General features: G+C 35.0%; 2 protein-coding genes across 2 annotated transcripts; one reads left to right on the top strand and one right to left on the bottom strand.

Moving 5' to 3' along the window:
* Positions 1-10011: 10011 nt before the first annotated feature.
* Positions 10012-13228, bottom strand: LOC128556882 (cytoplasmic dynein 2 heavy chain 1-like). Its single transcript, XM_053542752.1, has 4 exons — positions 13153-13228; positions 12048-12247; positions 11220-11405; positions 10012-10342 (listed from the first exon to the last, which is right to left on the bottom strand). Exons 2-4 carry the CDS (start codon positions 12222-12224, stop codon positions 10319-10321), a joined length of 387 nt encoding a protein of 128 aa, XP_053398727.1. The 5' UTR covers positions 12225-12247; positions 13153-13228; the 3' UTR covers positions 10012-10318.
* A 2280-nt stretch (positions 13229-15508) lies between these two features.
* On the top strand, positions 15509-21190 carry LOC128557443 (dynein axonemal heavy chain 9-like). Its single transcript, XM_053544819.1, has 4 exons — positions 15509-15619; positions 18859-19106; positions 19387-19572; positions 20206-21190. The coding sequence occupies exons 2-4, from the start codon at positions 18921-18923 to the stop codon at positions 20227-20229; spliced, it is 396 nt and encodes a 131-aa protein (XP_053400794.1). The 5' UTR covers positions 15509-15619; positions 18859-18920; the 3' UTR covers positions 20230-21190.
* The last annotated feature ends 6361 nt before the right edge of the window (positions 21191-27551 follow it).

Raw genomic sequence — 27551 nt, 5'->3', positions numbered from 1 at the left:
TTACAACATATTTCCATCTGTTGATAAAAATGTTGCTAATTTTCAGTCATACCGCTTACGGAGGATAAGCTTTTCCCCGTCATTTCTACAAATACAGGTAATTAAGGTAAATGCACAAGTTTACCTGCTTGGTAATATATACATGGTTGCACTGCATCGCGATATTTTGGCAAGACAATGTCATTTTCACAAAATTCACTTACAATTAAAAATCTTGAAATGTTTACCACATATGCCTACTACCGGATGTACAACATACAATTTTAAGCGGTGCCCATTTGGGAATACATCTGTTGGTTCCCCCTCTGTGACACTGATAGTATAAAAAACGAAAGAAATTAATATTTTATTTGCTGCAGGTAATATATTGATCTCGTGAACAGAAACGTTATTTGAAATGTTCTGCATAAAACCCCAAGAAAAACAGCTATCAAATATACGCATTTAACACAATTCGAAGCCGTATTCGATTTGTTCACTAAACTTTATTACGTGTGTTCATGAAGGAACAAGCACATGAGAATAGATATGAATATATCTCTCCCAAGATCTGTTTTGTTTTCAAATGTTGTAATTTTACTTTAGATACCTGTAACTGTATAACTAATATTGCGCTAATACACTTATAATTAGCCTGAGACGTTGTGCTCCCCATTATTCCGGGCCGCTATCCGGTACGGCACATAACGGTGAATGAAATGCGACAATAGTGACGTTATAAAGCTATGACGTCACTAATGGCGAAAGAAAATCGATAATATAGGTCAGTGGGGAACTGCGAGTGCCCACCATATTACACAAAAACAAGTACAAGAATAAATTTGCTATTCAGAAATATTTTCTTTTCGTCATTATATCTCTGGACATTATGCTAGCAATTGAACTAGATCTAGAATGACTAGGTTTACCTCGATTACGCCGATGCTAGTGACCAAAGGGGTCCGGCACATGAACGGATTGAGTTTATTGACTTATTTTTGAGTCCTAATCCATACTAGTTATATTAGTATGGATTGTTTCATAATTATCGCTCTAGGACAATCCATACTAGTTAATTAGTATGGATTGTTTCATAATTATGGCTCTAGGACTCAAAAAGTCATTAAACTCAACCCACTCATGTGCCGGACCCCTTTGCTAGTGACAAGATGTGGACGGACCGTCAGGGGAGGTAACTAGAGTCACGGATTGGGAATATGCTTGGCAGATTTTAGGTAGGAGATGCCAGGTCCACCTCACCCATACCCTATGACGTATTTTGTAGTTCTCTTACAGAGTCAATTAGAAAAAGACAGTATGAAATAACTTTAAAATTTTGAACCAAGTTCTTCACTTGCACTAGATCTAGTTTGCATGTGTTTTTGTGCACTGGCTAAAGGCGAATATCTGATCGTGCAATGGCTCAGCGTGATGTTCGAAGATACGATCGCATTGTACATCAACACCATGGCAAGATGCGGTGACAATACACGATATTGCGATGCATGAATCTTGTATAATAATAATAATAATAATAATAATAATAATAATAATAATAATAATAATAATAATAATAGGGGCCTAATAATATGTTACATTTTCAATAAATATAGTTTTTTGATTGCCATATCAGTTTCTGAATGTACATGTATATAAAGAATGATTTATTTTGTTAATTGCCCCAAAAAGTCACATAAAACAAAAGAAATGAGGTGAAAACGTGTGGGCGGAATACAACAGCGTACTACTTCTAAAGATATATCAAAATCCACGAGCACAAAACACAAATGTGAGACGCATCTGAAGTTTGCATTGAAATTGCCAAATATAAAATATACAAGAGATACAAGTTGCAACATTATATTTATACTCGGACAATTTAAAACTGCACAATATATACCTTATTTCGCATAAAGCTCTCTAAGGAAAGTGGAATTAATGTGTAATTATATCTTGTAATTTAACTGTATGTACAAAATCAAAATTCTTAATCGGAGTCTTTTTTTCTAAAAATTACCATAAAATTTAGTGAGACGTAATTGGTGTGATGGAGAAAGGTGCTGTCATGGGATACTAAACTTTTAACGCAAAATCCCTACAGTAAATGAAAATAGGAGTGGCCTAATATCTTTAACGTTTCATTTAATTTGAGCTATCCGTTAAACTGATTAACTTATTAAAACATTAAACTGCACACGTGCCAGGTCGATAAATTGTGTTTAACCTTTTGCCTGCTGGCAGCAAGTGATTTGTGCCAACGACCTCTCTTGTAAGCTTTATGCAATTTGAGGTATATAATATGCAGTTTTAAAATGTCCGAGTATAAATACTATTTTCATTTACTGTAGTCAGTAATTTTCAGTGAACACCCCTTCGAATGATAAATAGTACTGCCCAAATTGAATACGGTGTTACGTTTGGACAATCGTGACTTTTTATTTAATACTAAACCGCGATGCACGATGGTACGGTGACGAAAACGCGATGGCGCGATGGCACGATGGTGAAACAACGATGGTGAAAACGCGATATGGCACGAAGATGAAATCGCGATGGTGCGATGGTACGATTGTGAAATGTCGATGTAATATCGCGTTTTCGTCATCGTACCATCGCGTTTTCACCATCGCACCATCGTGCCATCGCGTTTTCATCATCGTACCATCGCGTTTTCACCATCATACTATCACGTTTTCACCATCGTGCCATCGCGTTATCATCATCGTACCATCGTACCATCGTGTCATCGCGTTATCATCATCGTACCATCGCGTTTTCACCATCGTACCTTCGCGTTTTCACCATCGTGCCATCGCGTTTTCACCATCGTGCCGTCGCGTTATCATCATCGTACCATCGCGTTTTCACCATCGTACCATCGCGTTTTCACCATCGTACCATCACCTTCCGATTAGAAATGCGTAGTCCCGTACACATGTATTTTTATCAACAATAGATAGAATAGAATGTATCTCAATGTATTTTGTGAGACGATATTTACCATTTAGATTCTTCTGTTTTGCAAAATGTTTTACAAAATGTTCAGTGCTCGATCAGTTCATTAAAACTGTAAAATCTTCAAGGCCACGTCCTTAGTATTTTATGTATGCATGAAAGTAAATAAAAAGCTGGGCGTAATAGTCACATGGTATTATTCAAACTCAACTTATTCTTGTTAGGATGTAGAAGGTACATAGTGCAATGTGAAAATGAGATTGTATCAAGCCTGTATTTTACTGACACATATACTGTACCACTGCGCATGACCACCGGAAAGCGATGGTACGATGATGAAAACGCGATGGTACGATGGTGATAACGCGATGGTACGATGGTGATAACGCGATGGTACGATGATGAAAACGCGATGAAACGATGGTAAAAACGCGATGGTACGATGATGAAAACGCAATGGTACGATGATACAATGGTGAAAACGCGATGGTACGATGATGAAAATGCGATATTACATCGACATTTCACCATCGTACCATCGCACCATCGCGATTTCATCATCGTGCCATCGCGTTTTCGTCATCGCACCATCGTGCATCACGGTTTAGTATTAAATAAAAAGACACGATTGTCCAAACGGAACACCGTAATTGAATGACGGGCCAGTCCATTATAGATATTTAGCAGGGTAAAGGTTAAGAAGTACAAGTGTACAGAGTGTTTAGATAAATCAAATTTTACAGAAATTACTGTTTGAAACACATTTTCAGTATTTTGATGGGGGTATATTTGCCATGATATTTTTCACCATTTCACCCATTGTGGACACATTTTTTAAATTTCAATTTTATTTTATTTTATTTTATTTATTATTATTATTATTTTATGAATGGTTTCAAACCAGATTTTTTTCACAGGTAAATACATGTTTGGTCGTGAAATCGACATACTTTTCCAAAAGATGGTACTACCATTCACGGAGACCTTTAGAATGAAATACATCTGATGTATGGATATATTAAAAAATCACACAAGTTTAGTGGATCAGACATTAGTTATCATTGGGCTGTTACAAATAAAAAAAAACTTTGCACAATTGATGTATTTCTTGTTAAAACTCCTATGATGTTGGCCTAAGGGAATTCAAAAGAGTTTTCAAAAAAATATAATCTATATTATTGGAAAATAAGACACTGATACAAGGTATGTTCATCAACTTAAAGAGAAATCTATGATTATACGGACGCTCAGATAGGTAATCAGAGTTCATTTTACTTTTAGAAATCTTTCCCCTACGTCAGAGTATCTCAATTTTATATTTCACCTCGTTTTTATATCTATTTCTAACGAGAAAGTATCCCGAGTTTCATTTTGGTACAACTATACGAAATACATGGATAGCTGTCCTGCTCACACCAGCGTCGGCGTCGGTGTCCGCGCCTTGTATAAAGTTTTGACTTCATCTTATCTCAGTTATTACTTGACGGATTTGGTTCAGACTTACAATAGCTGTTCCTCAACATCACGCAAAGTCTCATAACTCTTGCACAAAAAATGACCTCTTTTTACTTAGAATTTAAAGTTTAATTTCTAGTGCACTTTTTCCCTGTTACTAAATGGAACTGATTCAAACTAAAAATGTTGTTCCATATCATCACCCATGTCAGATGACAGACAGAAATTCCATAACCCTGGAAACGATATTTAATGAATTAAGTACCCCTTTTACGTTGAATTTCAGCTGAAAGTTTTGATGCACTTTTAATCTATACCGGTTATTACTAAACTGATATGATTAAAACTTGAAATAGATGTCCAACAGCATATGACATAAGGCTTTTACTCTTAGAGAAATAATTCATGAATTATGACTCTTTTATATTTGTATTCAAGTTGATGCACACTCACTCAGTATTTGTTAATTAAAGGAATTTAACTCAAACTCATACTAAAACTGTTGACCATCACCACCATCCATCGTTGGGGGTATTAATCACTGCAGTGATAGCTCTAGTTTCCTCAGATATGCCCTAGATCGAAATAGTGGAGCTTGCTGTCATCTCCGACTGTCACAGCTCTTGCTTATCACGGTCTCACGTGTGTCCTATCATCATGTTTTCCCCTGTCTCCTTCTCACGACATCTCGTCTCCAGTACATTTTTTTTTTCATATATAGATGATCGAAGCAGCAAAGCAGTGCATACAGAGCGTTTGAAGACATAGTAAAGAGCGTGCAACCCTCAGAGAGGTGAGATGAGATGTTAAGGAAGCCAGAACTTCGGGTGGGGGCGGGGGTGGGGTGACCGAGCAGGAACATATACTTTAGAATAATTGTTTTTTGAATAAAGTAGGTTTGCTAAACCGTCAGACAGACAATGACATTCGAGTAATAGTCCAGCATATTAAAGGCTCTGACCTCTAGATTTAAAGCGGCATGCCTCCAGATCGTTCGACAAATTTTTTTATGTTTTTTAGAGATCTTGAAATAAATGCTATATTTCTTAAGAAGGCTTTAAAACTTAATTACTGACAAACTTTATGTTACGGAAACACAAGAGAATTTGCTGCTTTTACTACTTTTTACGATGAAACTCGAAAAGAGTTTGTCACACTTTTACTCCAGGTAAACTGTCTCGATTTAATATAGATATCTATATTTTGCAGTCATTATTCACTACTTCAGCTATGGCGGTATTGGTTACGACGACGGGAAAATGTCTTTATTGCCGCGGCGGTCTGGGGTTCGATTCCCGACGCGGTCATCTTTTTTTCTTGATTTGGATTTTTAAAAATTATTTTAGAAACAAAAATTCATATTCTAATGTTCATAATATGACCAAAACTTCAATTTGAAAGAATGAATATTTTTAGCCAAATCTGGAGGCATGTTGCTTTAAAATTGAAGTTTGGTCTCATTATGAATATTAGAACATCAGGTTTTGTTTCTAAACTTTATCTGCCAAACCAAAACAAAAAAGCAAGAAATTAGAGCATGCATGCCCTACTCGGGAATCGAAGCCGGGTCGCTTGGCAATGAAAGTTTTATTTTTAAAATTTTATCTATAAACCACGAAGGAATACGTACTTAAAGCTACTTTCCATAGAATCGCAAGCAGTCTGATCATTTGTCTATATTTTCTTTATGGTTTCAGACTATGCAAATAGCAATTATTTTATCTAAATTCCATTTTGTTACTTTGTAATCGCTTATTTTCCTCGGAGTACCGAAACCTATTTTTAGAATGTGAAATTGAAAGTAGACTAGCGCACACTTAGCTGGTCAGAGACCACCAATTCAAAAAAGTACAGGGCACTTACTGGGAATGAGGTAAGTGTATACCTGGGAATAAGGTAACGTCTGTGCGTTCTGATGGATCAGTCATGTAAACAAACCCAGGGTGTGATTATTTTTTCAAAATTGATATTTTTTCACTGCATTTACAGTATTTCATTATACATTTTAACAAAATTTGCTACATTTTATGTGTATTGAAAAAAGTTTTATCGAACGAATTTCTTCCGCCATGTCAATGATGTAAACAGGGGGTCATCTCATTCACACGAAAATTACTTAAATAAAGTATCACTATTCATATGTTTTTCGTCCGATATTTTGGTAGAACTAAGATAGTTCTTGAAAAACTTGTAATTAGATATACATGTTTCGATGTATGGAAGGCCGTACACACCATAATGTTACAATGTAAGTCTATGGGAAAACAATTGGTGGTCTCTAACCAGCTGGCAAAAAGTAACAAAATGGCTGCCCTAGCGCACAGTAAGGCTTCTTTGTAAAGGAATTCGGTACTTAACGGCGAATATTCTAATACACGGCCTTATATGCAATGTAAATTTTCGTTGGGGGTATTTTCAACAGCTTAAACTGTCAGGGAATGTGACACAACTTATTATACATTATTAAACATTATTATAGCATACCTTGAGAATGAATAGGGTGTATTAATCAATTTTGTACGTAGCTGTCAAGGGAGAAACGCCGTTAGTGAACATAATGAAGAGCAAACAATTACTATGCCAGGGAATGTGACACCACTTACTGTACACCATTTTAAAGGTATTCATAATGTCTTTCAAATGCTTGAATATGCAATGTTCTATCTTGGGGAAAGTACTTCTAACGGCATTCTCATAGAAGACATAAGGTAGAAGATTGAATGAACTACCTAAATCATACCAGAGATAAAAACCTGGGCCATAATGAATTTGAAAGACAGTAAATATCTTTAAATATCTGTAAAATGATGTATGGTGAATTTTATTATATATTCCCTGAAAAGGAACCTGTGCCGCACATTTTTAAGCTCCGTCGACCAATAAACGTTAGTGTTTGCAAACGATGTTACTGCTGTTTCTGTTACTGTCGGCCAAAAAGTGGTTATCTTATAACAGCTAAGTGTCGTCGACGACAGTTAGTAGTTTACCATTGAAATCTTTGAAAGTACGTCGAATTTAACAATTATCAATGTTTCACTATTGAAACCAGAAATCCGATATCGCATAAGGCTTAATATAGAGATCGCCGCGCACGAATTTATCTTAATTTTCCCTATTTTCTAGTATTAGTTAAAGTGCTTTGAGATCAAGTATTTTGAACTTGTTCAAAACACCTTCACGCAGGTATTACAGATGGTGACGGTCATTTCTTAGCTCATAACATACTGTTTTTATTTTTTAATCTTTGCATTCTATCTTTATCTTTTAACCTTTGCGCTTAACCTTTATAGATTAACACTCTTTCCCTGACAAGCGCCTTCCAGTCATAATCTTAATTGATTATTCGGGAGTACCGACTAGAACTAGAACTAGATGTCCGGTGTCTAACGAAGATATCTGAAGACGACCAGTTAATCGAGTGGTTCTATGAGAATACCGTTGTGAGGAATATGTCACGGACGACACTATTTGCCCTACTCGGGAACCTACCGAAGCTAAGTATGACACTTGTCGATACTTTTCTATACCGTACGAATGGTCAAAGCACCGATAAAAATAACGTCTTACGTATGACTAGTACCGTGTCAAGCACCATTTACTAGTAAACATATCATAATTGCTCCACAGTACATGCTTTGACGTTCAGTCAATGAAATAGTTGAATAAAAAGGTTTCTGTCAACAACATTTTATCATTCTTAAAACTGGACATGCAGTCCTATCATAAAATCTGAACAAGGAATATCTTTATTCACATCTATTGCGGTATTGTTATGTTTACAACTTGTATTTTTACACTATATATATGTTTTACATTATTGATTTTGGATATGTTCTGTTTTCAATTCACTATTCCTCTTTCTCGGCGATATACTAGTATAACCTTTTATGTGCCGAATCGCCGTAAAATCCAACTCATTCATTCACTCACTCAACATATCTACTTGTTTTAGATGACACACGATATATGTAGTTTTCTTCGTGGAAATTTTCCTAGCCCAGACTGTACAAAGTAGAACAGAATACGCATACCACTTTTTAGCTCACCTGAGCACAAAGTGCTCAGGGTGAGGTATTGTGATCGCTCACCGTCCGGCGTCCGTCCGTCCGTCTGTCCGTCCGTCCGTCGTCCGTCCACACTTTCCTTTAAACAACATCTCCTCCTAAACCAACAGGCCAATTTTGATGAAACTTCACAGGGATGTTCCTTGGATGGCCCCCTTTCAAAATTGTTCAAAGAATTGAATTCCATGCAGAACACTGGTTGCCATGGCAACCGAAAGGAAAAACTTTAAAAATCTTCTTCTCAAAAACCAGAAGCCCTAGAGCTTAGATATTTGGTGTGAAGCATTGCCTAGTGAACCTCTACCAAGTTTGTTCAAATCATGACCCCGGGGTCAAAATTGACCCCGCCCCAGGGGTCACTTGATTTTACATAAGAAAATCTTAAAAAATCTTCTTCTCAAAAACCAGAAGCCTTAGAGCTTAGATATTTGAAGTGAAGCATTGCCTAGTGGACCTCTACTAAAATTGTTCAAATCATGACCCCGGGGTCAAAATTGACCCCGCCCCAGGGGTCACTTGATTTTACATAGGAAAATCTTCAAAAAATTTCTAAAAATAAACCAGAAGGCCTAGAGCTTAGATATTTCACATGTAGCATTGCCTTGTGGACCTCTACAAAATTTGTTCAAATCATGGCCCCCGGGGTCAAAATTGACCCCGCCCCAGGGGTCACTTGATTTTACATAGGAAAATATTTTAAAAATCTTCTTCTCAAAAACCAGAAGCCCTAGAGCTTAGATATTTGACAGGTAGCATTGCCTAGTGGACCTTTACTAAAGTTGTTCAAATTATGACCCGGGGGTCAAAATTGACCCCGCCCTAGGGGTCACTTGACTTTACATAGAAAAATCTTCAAAAGTTTTCTAAAAATAAACCAGAAGGCCTAGAGCTTAGATATTTCACATGTAGCATTACCTAGTGGACCTCTACAGAATTTGTTCATATCGTGACCCCCTGGGTCAAAATTGACCCCGCCCCAGGGGTCACTTGATTTTACATAGGAAAATCTTCAAAAATTTTCTAAAAATAAACTAGAAGGCCTAGAGACTAGATATTTGACATGTAGCATTGCCTAGTGGACCTCTACAAAATTTGTTCAAACCTTGTTCCCCGGGGTCAAAATTGACTCCGCCCTAGGGGTCACTTGATTTTACATAGGAAAATCTTTAAAAAAAATTCTAAAAATAAACCAGAAGGCCTAGATCTTAGATATTTGACATGTAGCATTGCCTAGTAGACTTTTACAAAGTTTATTCAAATCATGACCCCTGGGGTCAAATTGACCCTGCCCCATGGGGTTACTTGATTGTACATAGAAAAATCTTCAAAATTTTCTAAAAATAAACCAGAAGAGCTTAGATATTTGACATGTAGCATTGCCTAGTGGACCTCTACAAAAAGTTTTCAAATCTTGTTTTTAAAGTTACTTAAAGAAAATTTCAACTATATTTTCTCATAATTCTTTTCATTGATTTCTATTATGATCTTTTGACCTTGAAGACTTGTCCTTAAGTGCAATGATAACAGGTGAGCGATATAGGGCCATCATGGCCCTCTTGTTTATTTTGCGACATGTTCACTTGATTGGTATATGGTGAAGATATTCAATAAAACTACATGTATAGGTAATAATCATATTATTCATACTTTTGAATAATATTGCATAATGACAAAACTGATATTTATAAGAACCATACGATCTCTCTCTCTCTCTCTCTCTCTCTAAATACGCCATGCAGACTATTTTTTTATACATGAAACGTCTTTGTAATTTTTAGTATGAAGCGCCTGTCATCTTTCATCGCTACAGATTTGACAATAGACTTCATCGTCGGACATGTTTACAAAAAGCAGTTTTATATCACCTAGTTGTCCACCACGGCATCAGCCTAGAAAGAAATGCAGAAACAAACATTACAGAAGCTAATTAGGTCATTTTCATTTTGTTATGAAATCCCCTCTGAACTTTCTTTCAACTTTTCTTATGACGGTATATCTTTTATGTCTCATAGCTTAAGATAATAAATGTATGTTGCGTTTTGTATGTACACCTTCCATTGCGTTTATTTTATACATTGTATATGAATATTTAAAGCTATATGGATTTGTTTGTTTGTTTTGGGTTTAACGTCGTTGTTCAACAGTTTTTCAGTCATGTAACAGCGGGCAGTTAATCTAACCAGTGTTCCTGGATTCTGTACCAGTACAAACCTGTTCTCCGCAAGTAACTGTCAACTTCACCTCATGAATTATCAGAGGTGGAGGACGAATGATTTCAGACACAATGTCTTTTATCAAATCGTCACGGAGAACATACGCCCCGCCCGGGGATAGAACTCGCGACCCCGCGATCTGTAGACCAACGCTCCCCTACTGAGCTAAGCGGGTGGGTTTTAAAGCTATATGGAACACAGGAAAACATCCTAGAACGGATCCTCCTAACTATGAAACCTTCAGTAGTGTAGATGCAATTTCATTTACAACTGATAGAAATCTACATAAAATAATTACACAAAGTAAAACAAACGCACATAAAGCAGGTATCAAACAAGCAAACAACTGCATTGAAATGGTCAGCGGCCAAACGCCAAGAAGAAGTTTAAACCCTTAATTGTGCAATAACCTTAAGTTAGCAATTTTCTATTTCATTTCTTTATAAATCGAGGTCATCCCGTGAGGAGTGCAATTTGTAAATATTTCATACTTACATTATGTTGTATAACAATTACATCGTTCAAACATACACGATCAAAACAAAAAACATACCCAAATGTATAATTCCTTAGCTGCCTGGCTGACCTGTGCTATCCTATTTGCGTCATATTTGCTCAGTATTGCCTTCGCCTTCTTTATGTTCTCCTGAGGTATTTTTGCAAAGTCATTGGACCCCACTTTGTGTTGTAATGATTCTTCTCCGGATTTTCCAAGATATTTCTTAATCATGGTCCAGTTCTACACAAAATAAACTGAATTAAAGACATATTTTTTGCAACAGTCTAATGTAGTAGGCTAATTCAGTATACCATGACCAGCTTTTGTCTTCGTGAACGCATAAGAACGAAATATCTGTAACGCCATGTGTTTTCTGATTCAGAAACCTGGGTTGAATGAAATGAAGAACGATAATGTTGGACTTGAGTATATTTTCATATTCATCCCATTTTGTTATTTTTAGATAAATCAACATCTGTTTCCTCCTTTCAAACTTAATCTTAATATTGTCAGAAAAGAAAATTGTTTTCTTTCCTGAATACAAGTGAGCCGTGCCATGAGAAAACCAACATAGTGGCTTTGCGACCAGCATGGATCCAGACCAGCATGCGCATCCGCGCAGTCTGGTCAGGATCCATAATGTTTGCTAACAGTTTCTCTAATTCCAATAGGCTTTGAAAGCGAACAGCATGGATCCTGACCAGACAGCGCGGATGCGCAGGCTGGTCTGGATCCAGGCTGGTCGCAAAGCCACTATGTTGGTTTTCTCATGGCGTGGCTCAAGTAAAGATCTGCATATACTTCATATATCACATTGTAAATAATTTTCTCCGTGCAGAAATAGCGAAAAACAATGCAATGCATGAAGAGAATGATATTTACCACTTCCGATTCAGGGTGTCCCAGTAATAGCATAGTTGCCGATAACACATCCTTAACAGCTTCAGGTGGCGCATTAAAACTTCTCATTTCCTGAAAGTCCTTCTTAGGTATTTCTTTCACAGCCTCACTTGCTTGGGAAATTCTGTCATACTCAACTGGTTTTTTGGAGGCTTCCATCTGTAGTTTCAGATAGCTGTAACCTTAAAATGTAACAGTCATTTGGTGGATAATATACTGTAGATTAAGATATCATGATTTTAAATGTTATGTTAAGGTCATCTCGATAGCGACCTCAACTAGTATTGAATTTTCAATAACATTTAATAGCATTGTTTACTAGGATGCGTCAGTATATTTTGTAGTGATTTATTGAAATAGAAGCATCAGATCTTGCTGAATACAGACAGATTTCCATAGATTTACATTTTAAAATATAACCTGATCACTCCTAAAAACAACAATAACAACAACAACAACAACAACAACAACAAAATATTCGTTCCATCACACAAATGTGCAGAAACATTTCATCTTTCTTACTATACTATACAATAGTAGGTGATCAGACTAGGCCACAGTTATTAACAAATCACTCCTAGATTATTTTTACATTATCAGGCAAATTATATCGTTCGAATATAAGATATACCAGAATTGTAAGATTACAAAACAAAATTCGATATCACTATGTACACATTGATTGAAGCACTCTAAAATATGTAACTCGATTTTGCACTCAGTTCGAAAACCAGAACACGTTCAATATTTATGAAGAAACAAAAAAGTCTTTCATAAGACCACGATGACAATGCAGCTTTAATGACATCTCTAAAGGAAGAAACTTAACATATCCCCCACATCTTTAATATTCTTTAGTTTGTTACTTGTATTGTAGTAACATAAAACACGCGCAAATATAAAAATAAAACCTGTCAATCAACTCTCAAAATAAAAACAAAAATCAGTCCAATTGCCAAACAAATTCTAAAAGTGAAAAGTGAAATGATTATACATGTATTTCAAAATTTGTTTTACACGTTATTGATATTCATAATGATAACAATCCAAATAAACATTTAAGTTTGTTATAATATTCCTTTCTTACCTGAAGTAAAGGTATAGATATTCCACGGTTAAATCCGCTGCGTATTTATATTGAAAATCTGTGTGTGAAATTGCTATATTAAATAAAAAAATAAACATAGGGTCGTCTTGTAGTCATATATACAGTCATTGAAAAGTCTGAAATCTGTGGTGACTGATTTCTGCCATTTCGTGTTTTCGTGCTGGCGGGGCGAAAACACGACAACACGACACATTTTACACGAAAACACGATGTTTAGAGGGCGCCGACACAACAAATATCTTATATATTTAAAAAATGCCCATGGGAATACCATCTGACCCCCTAAACAGGAGGGCATGACCACCTCACGTACCTCAAGTTTTGGACAAAAATGCAGAGCGTGTCTGCCTGGAAATGTTTGAAATATATGAATAAAACGGTGGCCCCTTCTCCATACCTATATTTCAAAAATGACAAGGGAGAGACCCTGTGATTCCACTGTCAGGAGGGGGTTAACCCCCGTACCTCAAACTTTGGACTCAAAAAATGCAGAAGGGGCCACCGTTTTATTCATATATTTCAAATATTTCCAGGCAGACACGCTCTGACCTACCTAACATGAGGGGTTACCCCATTCCGTACCTAACCCCACTCGGCTCACCTATGCCGCCTTCATTCTTTACCTGTTGCCGCTCACCGCACCCCAATGGAATATTTCTGGAACCGGGTCTGTTTTACACACACTTTGTATTCTTAAAACGATAACTGACATCTGACATATTATTGTATTGTTTTATAATCTCATATCTCCTGATGCAGCTTTAGTGAATTGTAAATAAATTCTGAATTGACGGTTCGTTCGAATAGAAATAAAAATGCTTCTAAAACCATTTGCCACTGGTTTCAGAATAACTCTACGTTTTATGTCTGAAAAGTATTTATCGTGTTTTCGTGTTGTCGTGTCGGCGGGGCGAAAACACGACAACACGAAAATTCGACAAACACCTTATTTGTCGAGTTTTCGTGTTTTTGTGTTGTCGTGTCGGCGGGGCGAAAACCGAAAACTCGACAAATATGTTGTGTTTCAGTGTTGGCGGGGAGAAAACACGAAAACTCGACAGATAAATTTGTCGTGTCGGTGCCCTCTAAACGTCGAGTTTTCGCGTAACATGTTTCGTGTTTTCACGTTTTCGCTCTGCCGACATGAAAACACGAAAACTCGACAAATTAGGGTTTTGCTAGAACGTTAGTATCGGTTATAAGTTGAATACAGCAGTTTTAAAATACTAATTTCTCTTTTTTTTTCAGCCAGCGTTAGCGAAGCGAGAAAATAATATCTTAAGACTGCTGTATTCAACTTATAACCGGTTTACAATTAGCCCCTACTCAGGTACAGTGTTATTGGGCAGGGTCTATTAAATCGTAACTTAATACATACAGTTGATGTGACAACTGTATGAAATAGAATGGCCAAATTTGAACGAAATGGAGCAATTCCATTGACAGAGCAACTTGGGCGAATATTTCATCTAGAAGTTATAACAGTAACATCAATATTACTGCTTAAGTATAAGTTAGTGCATTGGTGCTGTCATATAAATTTTCCACTCAGTTCAGTTACACACAAATCACCTGCACACTGTATGTGCTTAAATGTTTATTACTACTTCCAGCTGCCTGCCACCGAATGTTAAACTGATGTCTTTCCTACCATTAACGCTTCTGTCTTACATGATTGACACGGTCAGACAGAAATATTAATTTCAACTTGACAGATGGTAGCCTTACTCGTTGGTTTGAAATGGTAGCCTTACTCGTTGGTTTGATATCTTACCGTTGCCATCATACGGGACAGCGACAGTAAAAGATATCACGCTGTCCCAAAACGTCATATAATTTGGACCAGACAATGGTTTTTTGTTGTTGTTGTTGTTGTTTGGTTTAACGTCGCACCGACACAATTACAGGTCATATGGCGACTTTCCAGCTTTGATGGTGGAGGAAGACCCCAGGTCCTCCATGCATTATTCATCCTCCTAATCAAATCAAGATGAACTGAAAATGAATAAGTGGAATCTGGACAGAGCTATGTTACTCTAACATACAGTTGCCCTATGGTCTTCTTCCCTGATCTAAATTAACGTTTTCAATACGGCTTTAAACGAAATAAAAAATCAAATAAACAATAGCGAGCCTATAAAAAAAAATGATATACTCGAATTAATCAACATTGCTAAATGACACTTTTCGTGGGCGTTCAGTTGGTGTAAAATGTGTAAAAATTAAACTTGTCGCTCTACGTCAAGGTAGTTTCCCTAACATAAAAGAGATCGTCTAGTAATATGGTATAAACGTCTAATAGATAAACAATGTCTCAATAGGTTATTGATTCCCCGTCGAAGTAGAGCAACTATTTATAGCAATTACACCTAGCTAAATTTCAATATAAATACGATAGAGTTATATGCAAAATAACTATACTTACAGACTTTCCACCTCACTTTAGGTAAGAAATTAATTGTTTATTTTTATTTTCATTTTTGTATTACATATTTCGTGTTTTTAATTTAACAATTTCACTCTTGAATGGCGTTTGACAGAAAAAATGCATTTGTTTAAACATTTACCATTAAGTTACAATATTTGGGTTTACCGCTATTATTCATAGTTGCCTGTTAGTGTATTCTGTAATGTATTCGATCTAGCGTACTGTAGCGCTTCGCCATCGTACTGTCGTGCTCCGCCATCGTACCGTTGTACCTTCGCGCTAGCTGGCACTGCGCCCTAACGGAACACCGTAGTTTAATATCAAAACTAAAGTCTTTTATAATTCTGTAAAGAATGGTTTACTAGATATGTAATCATATAGAAACAATGTAACATGATTTATCCAACCCTCATATAAGATATAGCACAATATCGGCCTGCCTAATAAAATTTGCTTTATCTAGTCAGTGTCAAGATATCACTTTTGCGGGAACTTTTGAAATCACTTATTTTATCAAAATTTTGCATTTAAATCATCACCATTGTATTGGAAATGTCTCAGCTTAGAAAATGAGTGGTCAAATCAAAAGTTTTTATCCTGAAACAAAAATGTTATTGCTATTTTTCACTTTTACAGCACTTCAGCTTTTTTTTGAAAACAATTTTTTTCCGAATTTTTCAATGAAACTATTATCATTGTATTGGAAATGTTCTAACTAATAAAATAAGTGGTAAAATCAAAAGTTTTTATCCAAAAACAAAAAAGTTATTGCATTTTTTCAATTTTCCACAAACTGAATTACACTAGCAAACGTCATATTATATGACGTCAAGTCTGCACGCTGTTGCTCTTTCCAACGACTTTTTCCCAATTTACTGAACAGGTAGGATAAATAGAATATTAGATTACTGTCTGAAAAATTTGAATTTATTAGGCTCGTCTACGAAAAAATATAAGGCTCGGCATATCCTCGCCTAATATATTTTCTTCAACTCGCCTAATAAATTTAAATTTATCAGACAGTAACCTAATATTCTCTATTTTTTTATATAGTGTAATAAAGCTTTGACGTCGACGTATTTTACAGTATAGAAGACGTTGATCAAATTGACTAATTCTTGTTTATAATAGTTAAAGAAAGTAGATTTTTTAATGTTTCGACAGGAAAAGCTAACATGCGATAAAAAGAATATTACATTTGTCACTTTCCACATTGAATTTATTAAACTCGTTGAATAAAATTGATAAAATGCTCGACAGAGCCTCTCATTTTATCATTTCATTAAACTCGTTTAATAAATTCAATATGAAAAGACACTCATGTAATATCCTCTATGTATTGGACTCTATTGCTAATCTGACCAAGTCCATTGTATAAATAGCTATTATTGTAATCCCGCTGTAATTATATATCGATCAATGTAATGAGTACTTACATGAGCTGGTTTGTGACATGTCGGGCATTCCCCAGTGAAGGTCATGTGCATGTATAAAAAGTCAGATTTTTTTTCTCAAAAAAGCTGGTTAAAACATTCCCTTTACATGCCCGTGTATTGAAACTTCTTACATATACAAATATTGATTGAACTGAAATATAAGTTTCTCAGTGTATTTGCAATGAATAACGTCACTCTTTTCAGAAGGTAGAACATTTAGTAGTGAATGAATGCTCCCAGAAACCCTTAGATCTATCGGCCACACTGAGATAATATTATTTGGGATTAATAGTACTTTTTCTCGGAGCGTAGTTTCCCAGTAGTTGTCTAAAACTGGTCAAAATAAAAACAACCCAGATATCCTAAACGTTTTTTCCCAGAAAAATCAAATAGGAATCTAGTCTGTTTTGAAATAAGTAAAAAAAAAAAGTCAGTCAGTGTTTTTTTTGTTTTTTTTTTAAGGAAACTGCATTTTTGTAAAGAGCAGTACAATCACTATACTTCTCTCTCTCTTGAGTAAGTTATTATGTTAAAAGAGTAAAACACTGCTAGTATCTAGGAATACTATATATGTACTTTTTAAATAAAACAGATGGCTACATGAGTATATTGTCTGTTCCTCTGGTTGTGGTTTTTGTTTTCGAAATTCTACCCTGGCGAGACTGTTGTGGACACAACTTACAAAACGTTTTGAAATCTTCTTTACATTTCCTATAGCATAAAAATGCATCATTTTACTTGTTTGATTTCAAATTTTCCAGAACACTCTCTCCACTACATAACTACCACATATGCCACAACGTGCCATGCTTTTATATCCTGACTTAAAAACGCTAAGTTAGCTATTGTTTTCTACAGACAAACTGTTCCATATTTTCAAGAAATCTCGTGGATGCAGTGTACGTTTCAACCAGAGTTGCAACATAAATCACAAATAGTTTTGCTCAGTATAATATATTAAATAGCCTTAAATGCACCGTTCAAATTCTAGGATTTCAAAATTAATCAGAGCCCTCTCCTTACCTACCCAACCCTGGCGTCTCATGCTTCTGGACTCAAACTTGTTGCAAAAACACGTTATTTAGATCAAGATCAGAATGATAATAAAAGTTTCCTTATGATAATTTAGAAACAGTTATCAGTACACCAAAACATACATCGTTGTCAATGCTCGTCACGTTAGAGTCATGCGAACGAATGGTCGGCTCCATTTGAAAATACTGAGACTGAGCGCCAAACTTGTCATACGCTAGTTGATATCTAGTTGAAAATAAAGCAGAGAAATTATAATCCTAAATGCGCTAGATTGCAACGTTTACAAATAGATACGGAGGAGCATGCCCCTTGCGAACTCTTCTCAGCAGGCTTCAGAGAAATTATTACGCGCGCCGTATAACCGCCCATCGTGTATAAATAGTGTTAAAATACTGTTTTGCTATAAATTATTTCTTAAATCATAAACAGCATATGTATTATAGAGGATTCAGTAAGAACTGTTGAAAAATATTTTTCATATCATCGGCGTCGTATAGTAGGTTTTGGCTTATATTCACCGTAAAATTTATTACCCGAGCACACATCGTATCTCCTCGTTGAAAATCTCTGACTATGATTTTTTTTTGCCTCAAGCATATTAATATTTATTTTGATTCTCAAGTTTATCTTCTTATCTTAATTTCAAATATGAACAAATAAGCTATGCATAGTATTTACATGTACTTACATGGCCCCAATTACGGTCGGACAGATACTAAAGACTATACTTGAAATTTTACCGAAGTATTCATGCAAGTGTTTAACCCACAATCTTACTATTTCAAGGTTCGTGCTTTCACAAATTACGAGCATACAGAGAATCGCTTTTCCTTCCGGACGATCCAAGAATGGAAGCTTCCGGAAAGCCATTGGATTATGACAGAATGTCTATTATTTCCCGAGCAAGCACGGCTGTATCGAAGCTACCTAAAAGGGACTTTCAGGAAATGAAAAGTTTTGCTAACCCACCTGTAGCTGTTAAAGACGTGTTGTTAGCCTCCATGTTACTACTGGGGCATAGGGAATCAGAAACAGTAAATATCACGTCATAGATACGGTGCTATCTGTTACTTCTATATACATTTGCAGAAAATTGAATGATACGCAATATACACATTGAAATTAATATCTAGAATACTTTTCATAGCACTTATTCAGCAAAGGAACTAGAATCTGATATCAAATAGTCTTAAGATAATGATATGAACACAAAAATATATTCGTTTTTATTCCGATAGGAATTGTAAGGTCGAAAAATGGCAATGCATTTAATGTTAGTATCAAATGTCGTTTATTCAAATTATTTTTATTTAGAATTGGCAAATGATTAAGACTTGTCTTGGAAAAACCGGAAAAGAATCAATACCAGAGAGAGTGGCAGCCCTTAACGTGGAGAAAATGCCAGAGGAGAATCTAAAGAAGGCTAAAGATATACTGGCAAAATATGATTTAAACGGGATAGCAAACGTCAGTCAAGCATTAAAGGAATTATATATTTGGGTATGTTTTTGATTTGAATGATGAAGTTGTTATGAATCATTATGTATTTAAAACATTTCAGATCAACATCCAGATTACATTGAATTAAATACCAAAAGGTCATAAATCAATTCAAGTTGGTAATATCATCATGTAAACTGTTCTTATATTTAACATCAGCTATATAGTGATTAATGCTTTTACCATGTTCAGACTCTACAGCCTTATTAGATTTGTAACAGACAATATAAATTCTGTATAGTATACAAAGCAGAATCACTTTATATTAACTTTTGCTTCGCAATTACTAATTTATGAAAGTACTTTCAAAATTTCAACTTATCTGGCCGAAACAAGGTGACAATGAAAAACAGATAGAACAGTAATGTTGTTTTACTTTGCTTTTGTATAAAGTTGAGAAGAATATCAACAGAATAATTGACATGACTGGCATTACATTTGTATAGGAGACAGACATAATAATATATATATATACACCACCGCTGTGAAATACGGAAAATTTTACCGGTTGACTAAGTTATGGTCTTTTGGTGTAGGGAGGCTTTGTTTCTTACTCTATGTTTTCAAGATTTATGATTGCCAATGAAAAAGTAATATGACCTAAAATTTAATATCTTTTTCTTCTTTTTCTAGGCTAGTGCCGTGACAGACGACTAGGTGAAAATAAAGTGCTTCATGTAAAATATGCAATAAGAGGATGTTATTGGTAAGCTTTCAAACAAAACTACGAAACAACACTGTCTAACTGAACGGCGTTCCATAGATAATGTTTCTACGATAATTGTTCAAAACTTTATTTGTGTACAACGACAGAACAAAACAGAACAGTTATATGCTTTGCCAGAGTGCAATATTGGTTGATCTACATTTGTATAGAATAAAAGTATTATATATCTGAACATGTTTCAAAATATAAAAGTAAGTTATAGTTGTTTGCATCAGTGCCAGTTTTACTGCATTGCACTCCCATTCATTCAATGTTCTAACTAAAAATAGCGAACATAGAAGATCGAATCACTACTGCGTAGATCTAGTACTTTAAAAAAATGTCTTTCAATTAAAATAACATTACAGTTTCTGTTAGATACTTCAAGTAAATCAATAATTATTATTTGGTAAAGAAGTATTGACAATAGAGAAAAACTCACCGAAGTGCAAAAGTTTAAAAAAAACATACAGACAGGTTCAAATAATGCATATAGTATTAACAACAAATCAGTTGACATTGAACATACATTTTAGTAATATTTGACTTAAGTTATCCACCATTATTCAAAATTATATGTATACATATATCATCTCGTGACAGTCACAGGCAGACAGAAAGACTCATGCCATCACATCGAACGCTTTTTTTTTTCATTTAATCATGAAACAGTGTTTTTTTATTGTTTTATTATCTCTTGTAAATGTTTTTTATCCATCATCTATAGTTTATTATTGCTCGATTTTATATGATGTTATTTTTGTGTTCGTTTTTTTTCTACAGCTAAAGGGAAGGACAGTCTCTAATGTTGTCAGGACTTGTTGTCCGATCCTTTTGCCCTTTAATTATATATGTTGATATTGTTATTGTAATAACTTCATATCAAAGAGTAATAAAATATGATTAAATTAACCAGTGCAGTGAGTTGTTACTTTCAACAAGAAATGCAATTGATTTTCGTAATGCAGGAAAACTTCCTGGAGGGATTTCGCAACAAAATTATACTGTAGGAAAAGATTAAGCAAGAATAGAGATACAAGAGAGATCATCAGTAAGGGATCTCAATAAAGAGGTCCATCTGAATAATTCTGTAAGTTCTGCCTCAGGTCACTGCAAACATTGACTGACATCGAAGTAATAATTATACAAACACGAAAATGTTATATGGAAAGTCAAATGTTTAAAATGTAACAAGATGACTTCAGTGTCGCAGTACCCCTACTGTCTACTATGACCTGTCAAAACAAGACATTTCGTTAAGTGATTAACTAGCTTCATACCACTTTGAGTAAGTAGCTCTATGCACTAGCTGAAACATGAGGACAAATTATTTATCGAGTGTTTGGCAAAATGCCAGGATAAATAGATCTGCTTTTACGCCTGAGTGTGACAGAATCTAGTCATTGCAAGGGTTTTAAACACTTTGAATACATTGATTGTAACATGGAGTGTTACTTAGATATTTATCAGTGGTATTTCCGCACAACTAACAGTGCCATACAGACCACCACCAACAAAAGAAAGTGGCATTAAGGAGGTAGGTTACCTTAATATTTGTATGTGCGCATGTCCAACCGGAAGTTAACGTGACGATTTACGACGACGTTTACGACAGACTAAATGTGTTTGTATATCCATTCTTCTGAAAACAAATTATGAACCTGTCTCCGATCTGATGCTTTATGGTTCTATAATGCAGAAATAATGAATAAATTGCCAAAGAAACGCTTCAAAATAATGTTGCCTTAAAATGACGTCATTGACGTCATGACGTTACGTGTCATTCACCGCGCAAAATTAATAGCTTTTATTTTAAAAGTACGTAATTCTGTGCATTTTCTTTATTTGAACTATTTTCAAATAACCATTATTTGCTGAAATATTTTTCATGAGTCTTTTGCTCTGATTAATAATTAAAATTTTGCTTCTTTTTTGTAGTTATATTGAAATGTTATGCGGAATGTAAGAAAATTGATGATTGTAACCAATGTTATTTGGATTATAATACTTGTTACGGCGATTTTCAAATAAAAAACTAGCAGTTTGATTTGTAATACCTATTTTTCAGTTTCCGTTGATAATTTGTTACTTGATACTAAAACTAAAATCTAAAATTGTTCAAATTTCAGTAGAAAATTGTGGTTTCTTGAATTGAATTGATGTTACCATGGAAACGAAGCCCGTGACCTATATATCTGAATGTAAAATTCAAAAGCGTTGACACCGGTCTATTTAAGGAACACAGCTTCAGCTTTTTATTTTCATTTCAACAATATCCTTGAGAATAATAGCAGCATGCTGAACGACTTTTCCATGTCAAATGCCAGACGAAGAGTACTGCTGTTAGTATTTTAAGCTGTGAAAATTGTTTAAATTAATGCATATAAAACGAAAAAATAACGTTAGAAATAATATATTTTAAAGCTACATTAACAAGATAGATAATTTTATTCAATATTTTTTTATAAGAAATTACGACAAAAAGCAAGACATAAGCTATTATAAACATCTCTGTTGCCATGGTTACTTTAGACTTTAAGAAAAAGGGTACAAAGTAAAGTGCTTTGTATTTTGCTGATAATATTACCCAAATATTCCATGTTGGTCATTAACAGAATGGCACAGAAGCCGTCGAAAAACGCCGTTTTTATACATTGTTCTTTAAAAATAAGAGAGAATGCGTTACCATGAAAACACGAGCCCCGTGACATATACATTTTAAGCTTATATTAGAAAGCTAATGCGCATACTGGTACAATTATCAACTATGCAGACTTCTGCGAATATCAATGAAACTAAAATACACTGAAAAGTTTTAAATATCCGTATTTTCTTTCTTCATTCAATATAAAATACCTTTGGAGGGTCATGTTCTTTAAACCTGGATAAAAATTGAACTTGAAGGGACTGAGATAAACGAAATTGAGATTGTAGCAGTTAAAACATCATATTACACGAAATATATAATATTGCTGCGGTTCAACTAATTTGAATTAACCCATGTAACAAGGTAACCTACCTCCTTAATATAAGCATGTTTTAGATAAATAAATGACATACGTTTCCGGCCAGATACGGAACACTTGATAAGGACATTAAAATTCACATACCCGCTAATATCCATTGTAATATAGTCACCTAAATCTCATATTCTCTTTCCATCTTCCCTGTATAATACACTTATATAAGTATTATAATGTCATATTATGAATTTCAGATACAGACATGTAAAATAACGTAATTTGTGTAATGTTTTGAAAACATGTATGAAATAATAACAGTGGAGACCTCAGTTTTTATCTTGACAATACATCAGATCGAAATGCCACAATATTTGTCAGTGTTGTTGTGGCGGTTGAATTGTTCAAACAAAGTTGAAGGAATACCTAGCACTTTTCCCACTTACTGTGGACTTAATCAGCAGATTGATTTGTTACATGTTAGTAATGCTCGAGGCTGTCTTCGTGTGTGATAATTCAGTGTATCTTCTATTAGAAATGACGCATATTCTTTCAAGCAGGACTTTTTGCGTCTATTGCACTAAAAATAACTCCCCAACTGGTGAGTGCATATATAAATGGATGATGAGAAAATAGTCATCTCCACATTTCGACCCTACAGACGAACTAAATGATGTTAAATATTTAAAAGGCACACCGGAGTGCAAGTTCTTACAATCGATTATTACATTAACAGAAATCAATGTTCAAATGTTAAGAAACCTGTATGAATTTTGCATACTGGTTAAAGAGTGAAATATTTGATACCCGTATGTCCAAAAGGCCAGGCAAGAAGTTTAGATCAAAATATAATAAGACTGTGTATTTATAAAAGTTGGAAAGTACATTAATCTACAGCTCGTTTAAATGGGTCAGCCGTGTTGATGTACTTATAAAATAGACTTGCCCGGTTTATAGGTTGGTCAGGGCTACGGATATGTATTGTATTTTGCCATCGGAATATTTCAATAAAATGCTTCTTCCCCTTCCGTTTGGATCCGTCCATGTTTACAAACACGTTTGTTTATTTTCTGGACTATACATTGAAACATATTTTTAATCTCTAAACAAATAATGCAGAGTCGATCATAGTGTTTATATCTGCGTACACTCCAGGACTTTAACAACGCCCCATCTATTCATTGGAAAAAATGATCCAAGAATATTTTCGTAATTCATATATTTATGAAAAATTGATAAGGGTATAAAGGTAATATTTTTGTGCTAACTGAAGTGTGACGACCGCACATGAAGCTCATATTTGGCTAAGTGTTTTTGTTCAGATATATAGAGATTCGGTTTTCGTCGCCGTATAAGAACTTCGAATATCCATTTAAGTCGTTACACAGTTAAAAGATAAAAACTGAAAATATAAAACGTTCACGTGGTGGTTTCAAACACGGAACCTTAGAGTCGCAGTCTGTCGAGTATGATTTCGATGACTCTCCCACATCAATATAACTTCACGGGAGGGGATCCAACATATGTATTCCCAAATGGGCACCGCTTAAAATCATATGTTGTGCTTCCGGTAGTACATATGTGGTAAACATTTCGCAGAAAAATACGTGAAATTTTTATTTGTGATTGAATATTGTGAAAATGACATTGTTTTGCCAAAAAATCGCGATGCAGTGCAACCGAGTAAACATTACCTAGCATGTAAGTGCATTTACCTTACCTGTATTTGTAGAAATGACGGAGAAAAACGTATCCTCCGTGAAGCGGTATGACTGAAAAATAGCAACATTTTTATCAACAGGTGGAAATATGTTGTTTCGTTGCCCTGCGCCTGTTTAATTTTGCCCTCGCAACCTTCCGTATGCTAAACCCCATCCTGAAGAAAAAATATTTGGCGATCACTTTGCTAGAAATATATTTTTGGGCGAAAAACCGAATGGAATACATATGTTGTATATGGGCTACATATGTGGTGCATTAGATTTTTTTGAACTCCACAGGTCTTGAGCTTAAATGGTACCTGGATAAAGAAACGAACAGGAAATACGTGCCAAGTATATGTCAAATCAGTCCAAAAATTATATACATTTGTATGAAAGTGATAATTTATAAATGAGCACAGCTTTAAGCTTATATTAGACGTTGTAGAACATTTCCACTCAGAAGTCAAAGCATCTCTCCTAAATCCACAGGCGTTAATGTGGTGCTTATGCTTATTGACCTGTGAATGTAGGAAATATGTATGTATAGTTTCACACATAAACCCCTTCGGATTTAGGAGAGATGCGTTGACTCCTTAATGGAAATGTTCTAAAGCCTCATATGTAAGCTTAAAGCTGGGCTCGTTTCTAATATGTTATCTCTTTAATATACATCTATATAATTTTTGGAATAATGTGAGATATACTTGGCACATATTTCCAGATCATTTCTTTATCCAGATAAAGATTAAGATCTGTGGACAACATATATATCTCATTCGGGTTTTCGCCCAAAAACATTTTTCTAGCAAAGTGATCACCATAATTTTCTTTCCTTGGGGTGGGGTTTTGCATATGGAAGCTTTCGAGGGCAAAACTGAAGCAAGCGTTAAGGGCAATTACAACATATTTCCATCTGTTGATAAAAAAAATTGCTAATTTTCAGTCATACCGCTTCACGGAGGATAAGTATTTCTCTGTCATTTCTAAAAATACAGGTAAGGTAAATGCACTTACGTGCTAGTTAATGTATACTCGGTTGCACTGCATCGGGATTTTGTGGCAAAACAATGTCATTTCCGTAAAATTCAATCACACGGGGGGTGGTGGGGATCCAACATATGTGTTCCCAAATGGGCACCGCTTAAATTCATATGTTGTGCTTCCGGTGGTACATATGTGGTAAAAATTTCGCAGAAAACAGGTGAGGTTTTTATTTGTGATTGAATTTTACGGAAATGACATTGTTTTGCCAAAACGTAAGCTTAAATGGTATCTGGATAAAGAAATAAACTGGAAATATGTGCCAAGTATATCTCACATTATTCCAAAAATTATATACATGTATATTAAAGGGATAACATAATAGAAACGAGCACAGCTTTAAGCTTCCATATGATGCTGTAGAACATTTCCACTTAGGAGTCAACGCATCTCTCCTAAATCCGAATGGGTTAATGTGTGAAACTATACATACATATTTCCGACATTCACAGGTCAACACGCATAAGCACCACATTAACGCCTGTGGATTTAGGAGAGATGCTTTGACTTCTGAGTGGAAATGTTCTGCAACATCTAATATAAGCTTAAAGCTGTGCTCGTTTATAAGTTATCACTTTCATACCAATGTATATAATTTTTGGACTGATGTGACATATACTTGGCACGTATTTCCTGTTCGTTTCTTTATCCAGGTACCATTTAAGCTCAAGATCTATGGAGTTCTAAAAAAGTCTAATGCACCACATATGTAACCCATATACAACATATGTATCCCATTCGGTTTTTCGCCCAAAAATATATTTCTAGCAAAGTGATCGCCAAATATTTTTTCTTCAGGATGGGGTTTAGCATACGAAAGGTTGCGAGGGCAAAATTAAACAGGCGCAGGGCAACAAAACAACATATTTCCACCTATTTATAAAAATGTTGCTATTTTTCAGTCATACCGCTTCACGGAGGATACGTTTTTCTCCGTCATTTCTACAAATACAGGTAAGGTAAATGCACTTACATGCTAGGTAATGTTTACTCAGTTGCACTGCATCGCGATTTTTTGGCAAAACAATGTCATTTTCACAATATTCAATCACAAATAAAAATTTCACGTATTTTTCTGCGAAATGTTTACCACATATGTACTACCGGAAGCACAACATATGATTTTAAGCGGTGCCCATTTGGGAATACATATGTTGGATCCCCTCCCGTGTAACTTGTTGGTGTTTGAAATATTCGCTTTATAGCGTTTCGATAAAAGATTTTGAGAAACGCCAACTTTAAAGAAGAATAAAAATCAATATTGATTTTAATAAAAAGATCTTTATCTAATAAAAGTCAGGGATCTTTTATTATGAGTTGTTCATGAGTGCATGAATACAAATGCTATGTATTTGTATGTTTTATATTGACTGAATGTGCATTAATGATACGCTAATGGACAGTAAGTTTATCCATAAAATAACACGATACAGATATATTTACAAAATAACACATACTGTCTCAATAAAAGGCTGTAAAATATCTGATCATCTACAACTAGACCTTTAAAGGATACTTGTTTAAACCAAATTAAAGCATTTTATAAAGTTAGCCGTTCATATTATCTTT

Source organism: Mercenaria mercenaria, chromosome 5 (genome assembly GCF_021730395.1).
Source record: "Mercenaria mercenaria strain notata chromosome 5, MADL_Memer_1, whole genome shotgun sequence".
NCBI lineage: Eukaryota > Metazoa > Mollusca > Bivalvia > Venerida > Veneridae > Mercenaria > Mercenaria mercenaria.
This window is presented reverse-complemented; position numbering and strand designations above follow the sequence as displayed.

Bases quoted from the DNA above. Each gene is read 5' to 3' on its own strand.
- LOC128557443 (XM_053544819.1), top strand. From the start codon at position 18,921: ATGGAAGCTTCCGGAAAGCCATTGGATTATGACAGAATGTCTATTATT. The intron at 19,107-19,386 runs GTAAATATCACG...ATTTTTATTTAG, and splicing joins GGCATAGGGAATCAGAAACA to AATTGGCAAATGATTAAGAC. The intron at 19,573-20,205 runs GTATGTTTTTGA...TTCTTTTTCTAG, and splicing joins TAAAGGAATTATATATTTGG to GCTAGTGCCGTGACAGACGA.
- LOC128556882 (XM_053542752.1), bottom strand. From the start codon at position 12,224: ATGGAAGCCTCCAAAAAACCAGTTGAGTATGACAGAATTTCCCAAGCA. The intron at 11,406-12,047 runs GTAAATATCATT...TATTTTGTGTAG, and splicing joins GACACCCTGAATCGGAAGTG to AACTGGACCATGATTAAGAA. The intron at 10,343-11,219 runs GTATGTTTTTTG...ATTTCTTTCTAG, and splicing joins CTAAGGAATTATACATTTGG to GCTGATGCCGTGGTGGACAA.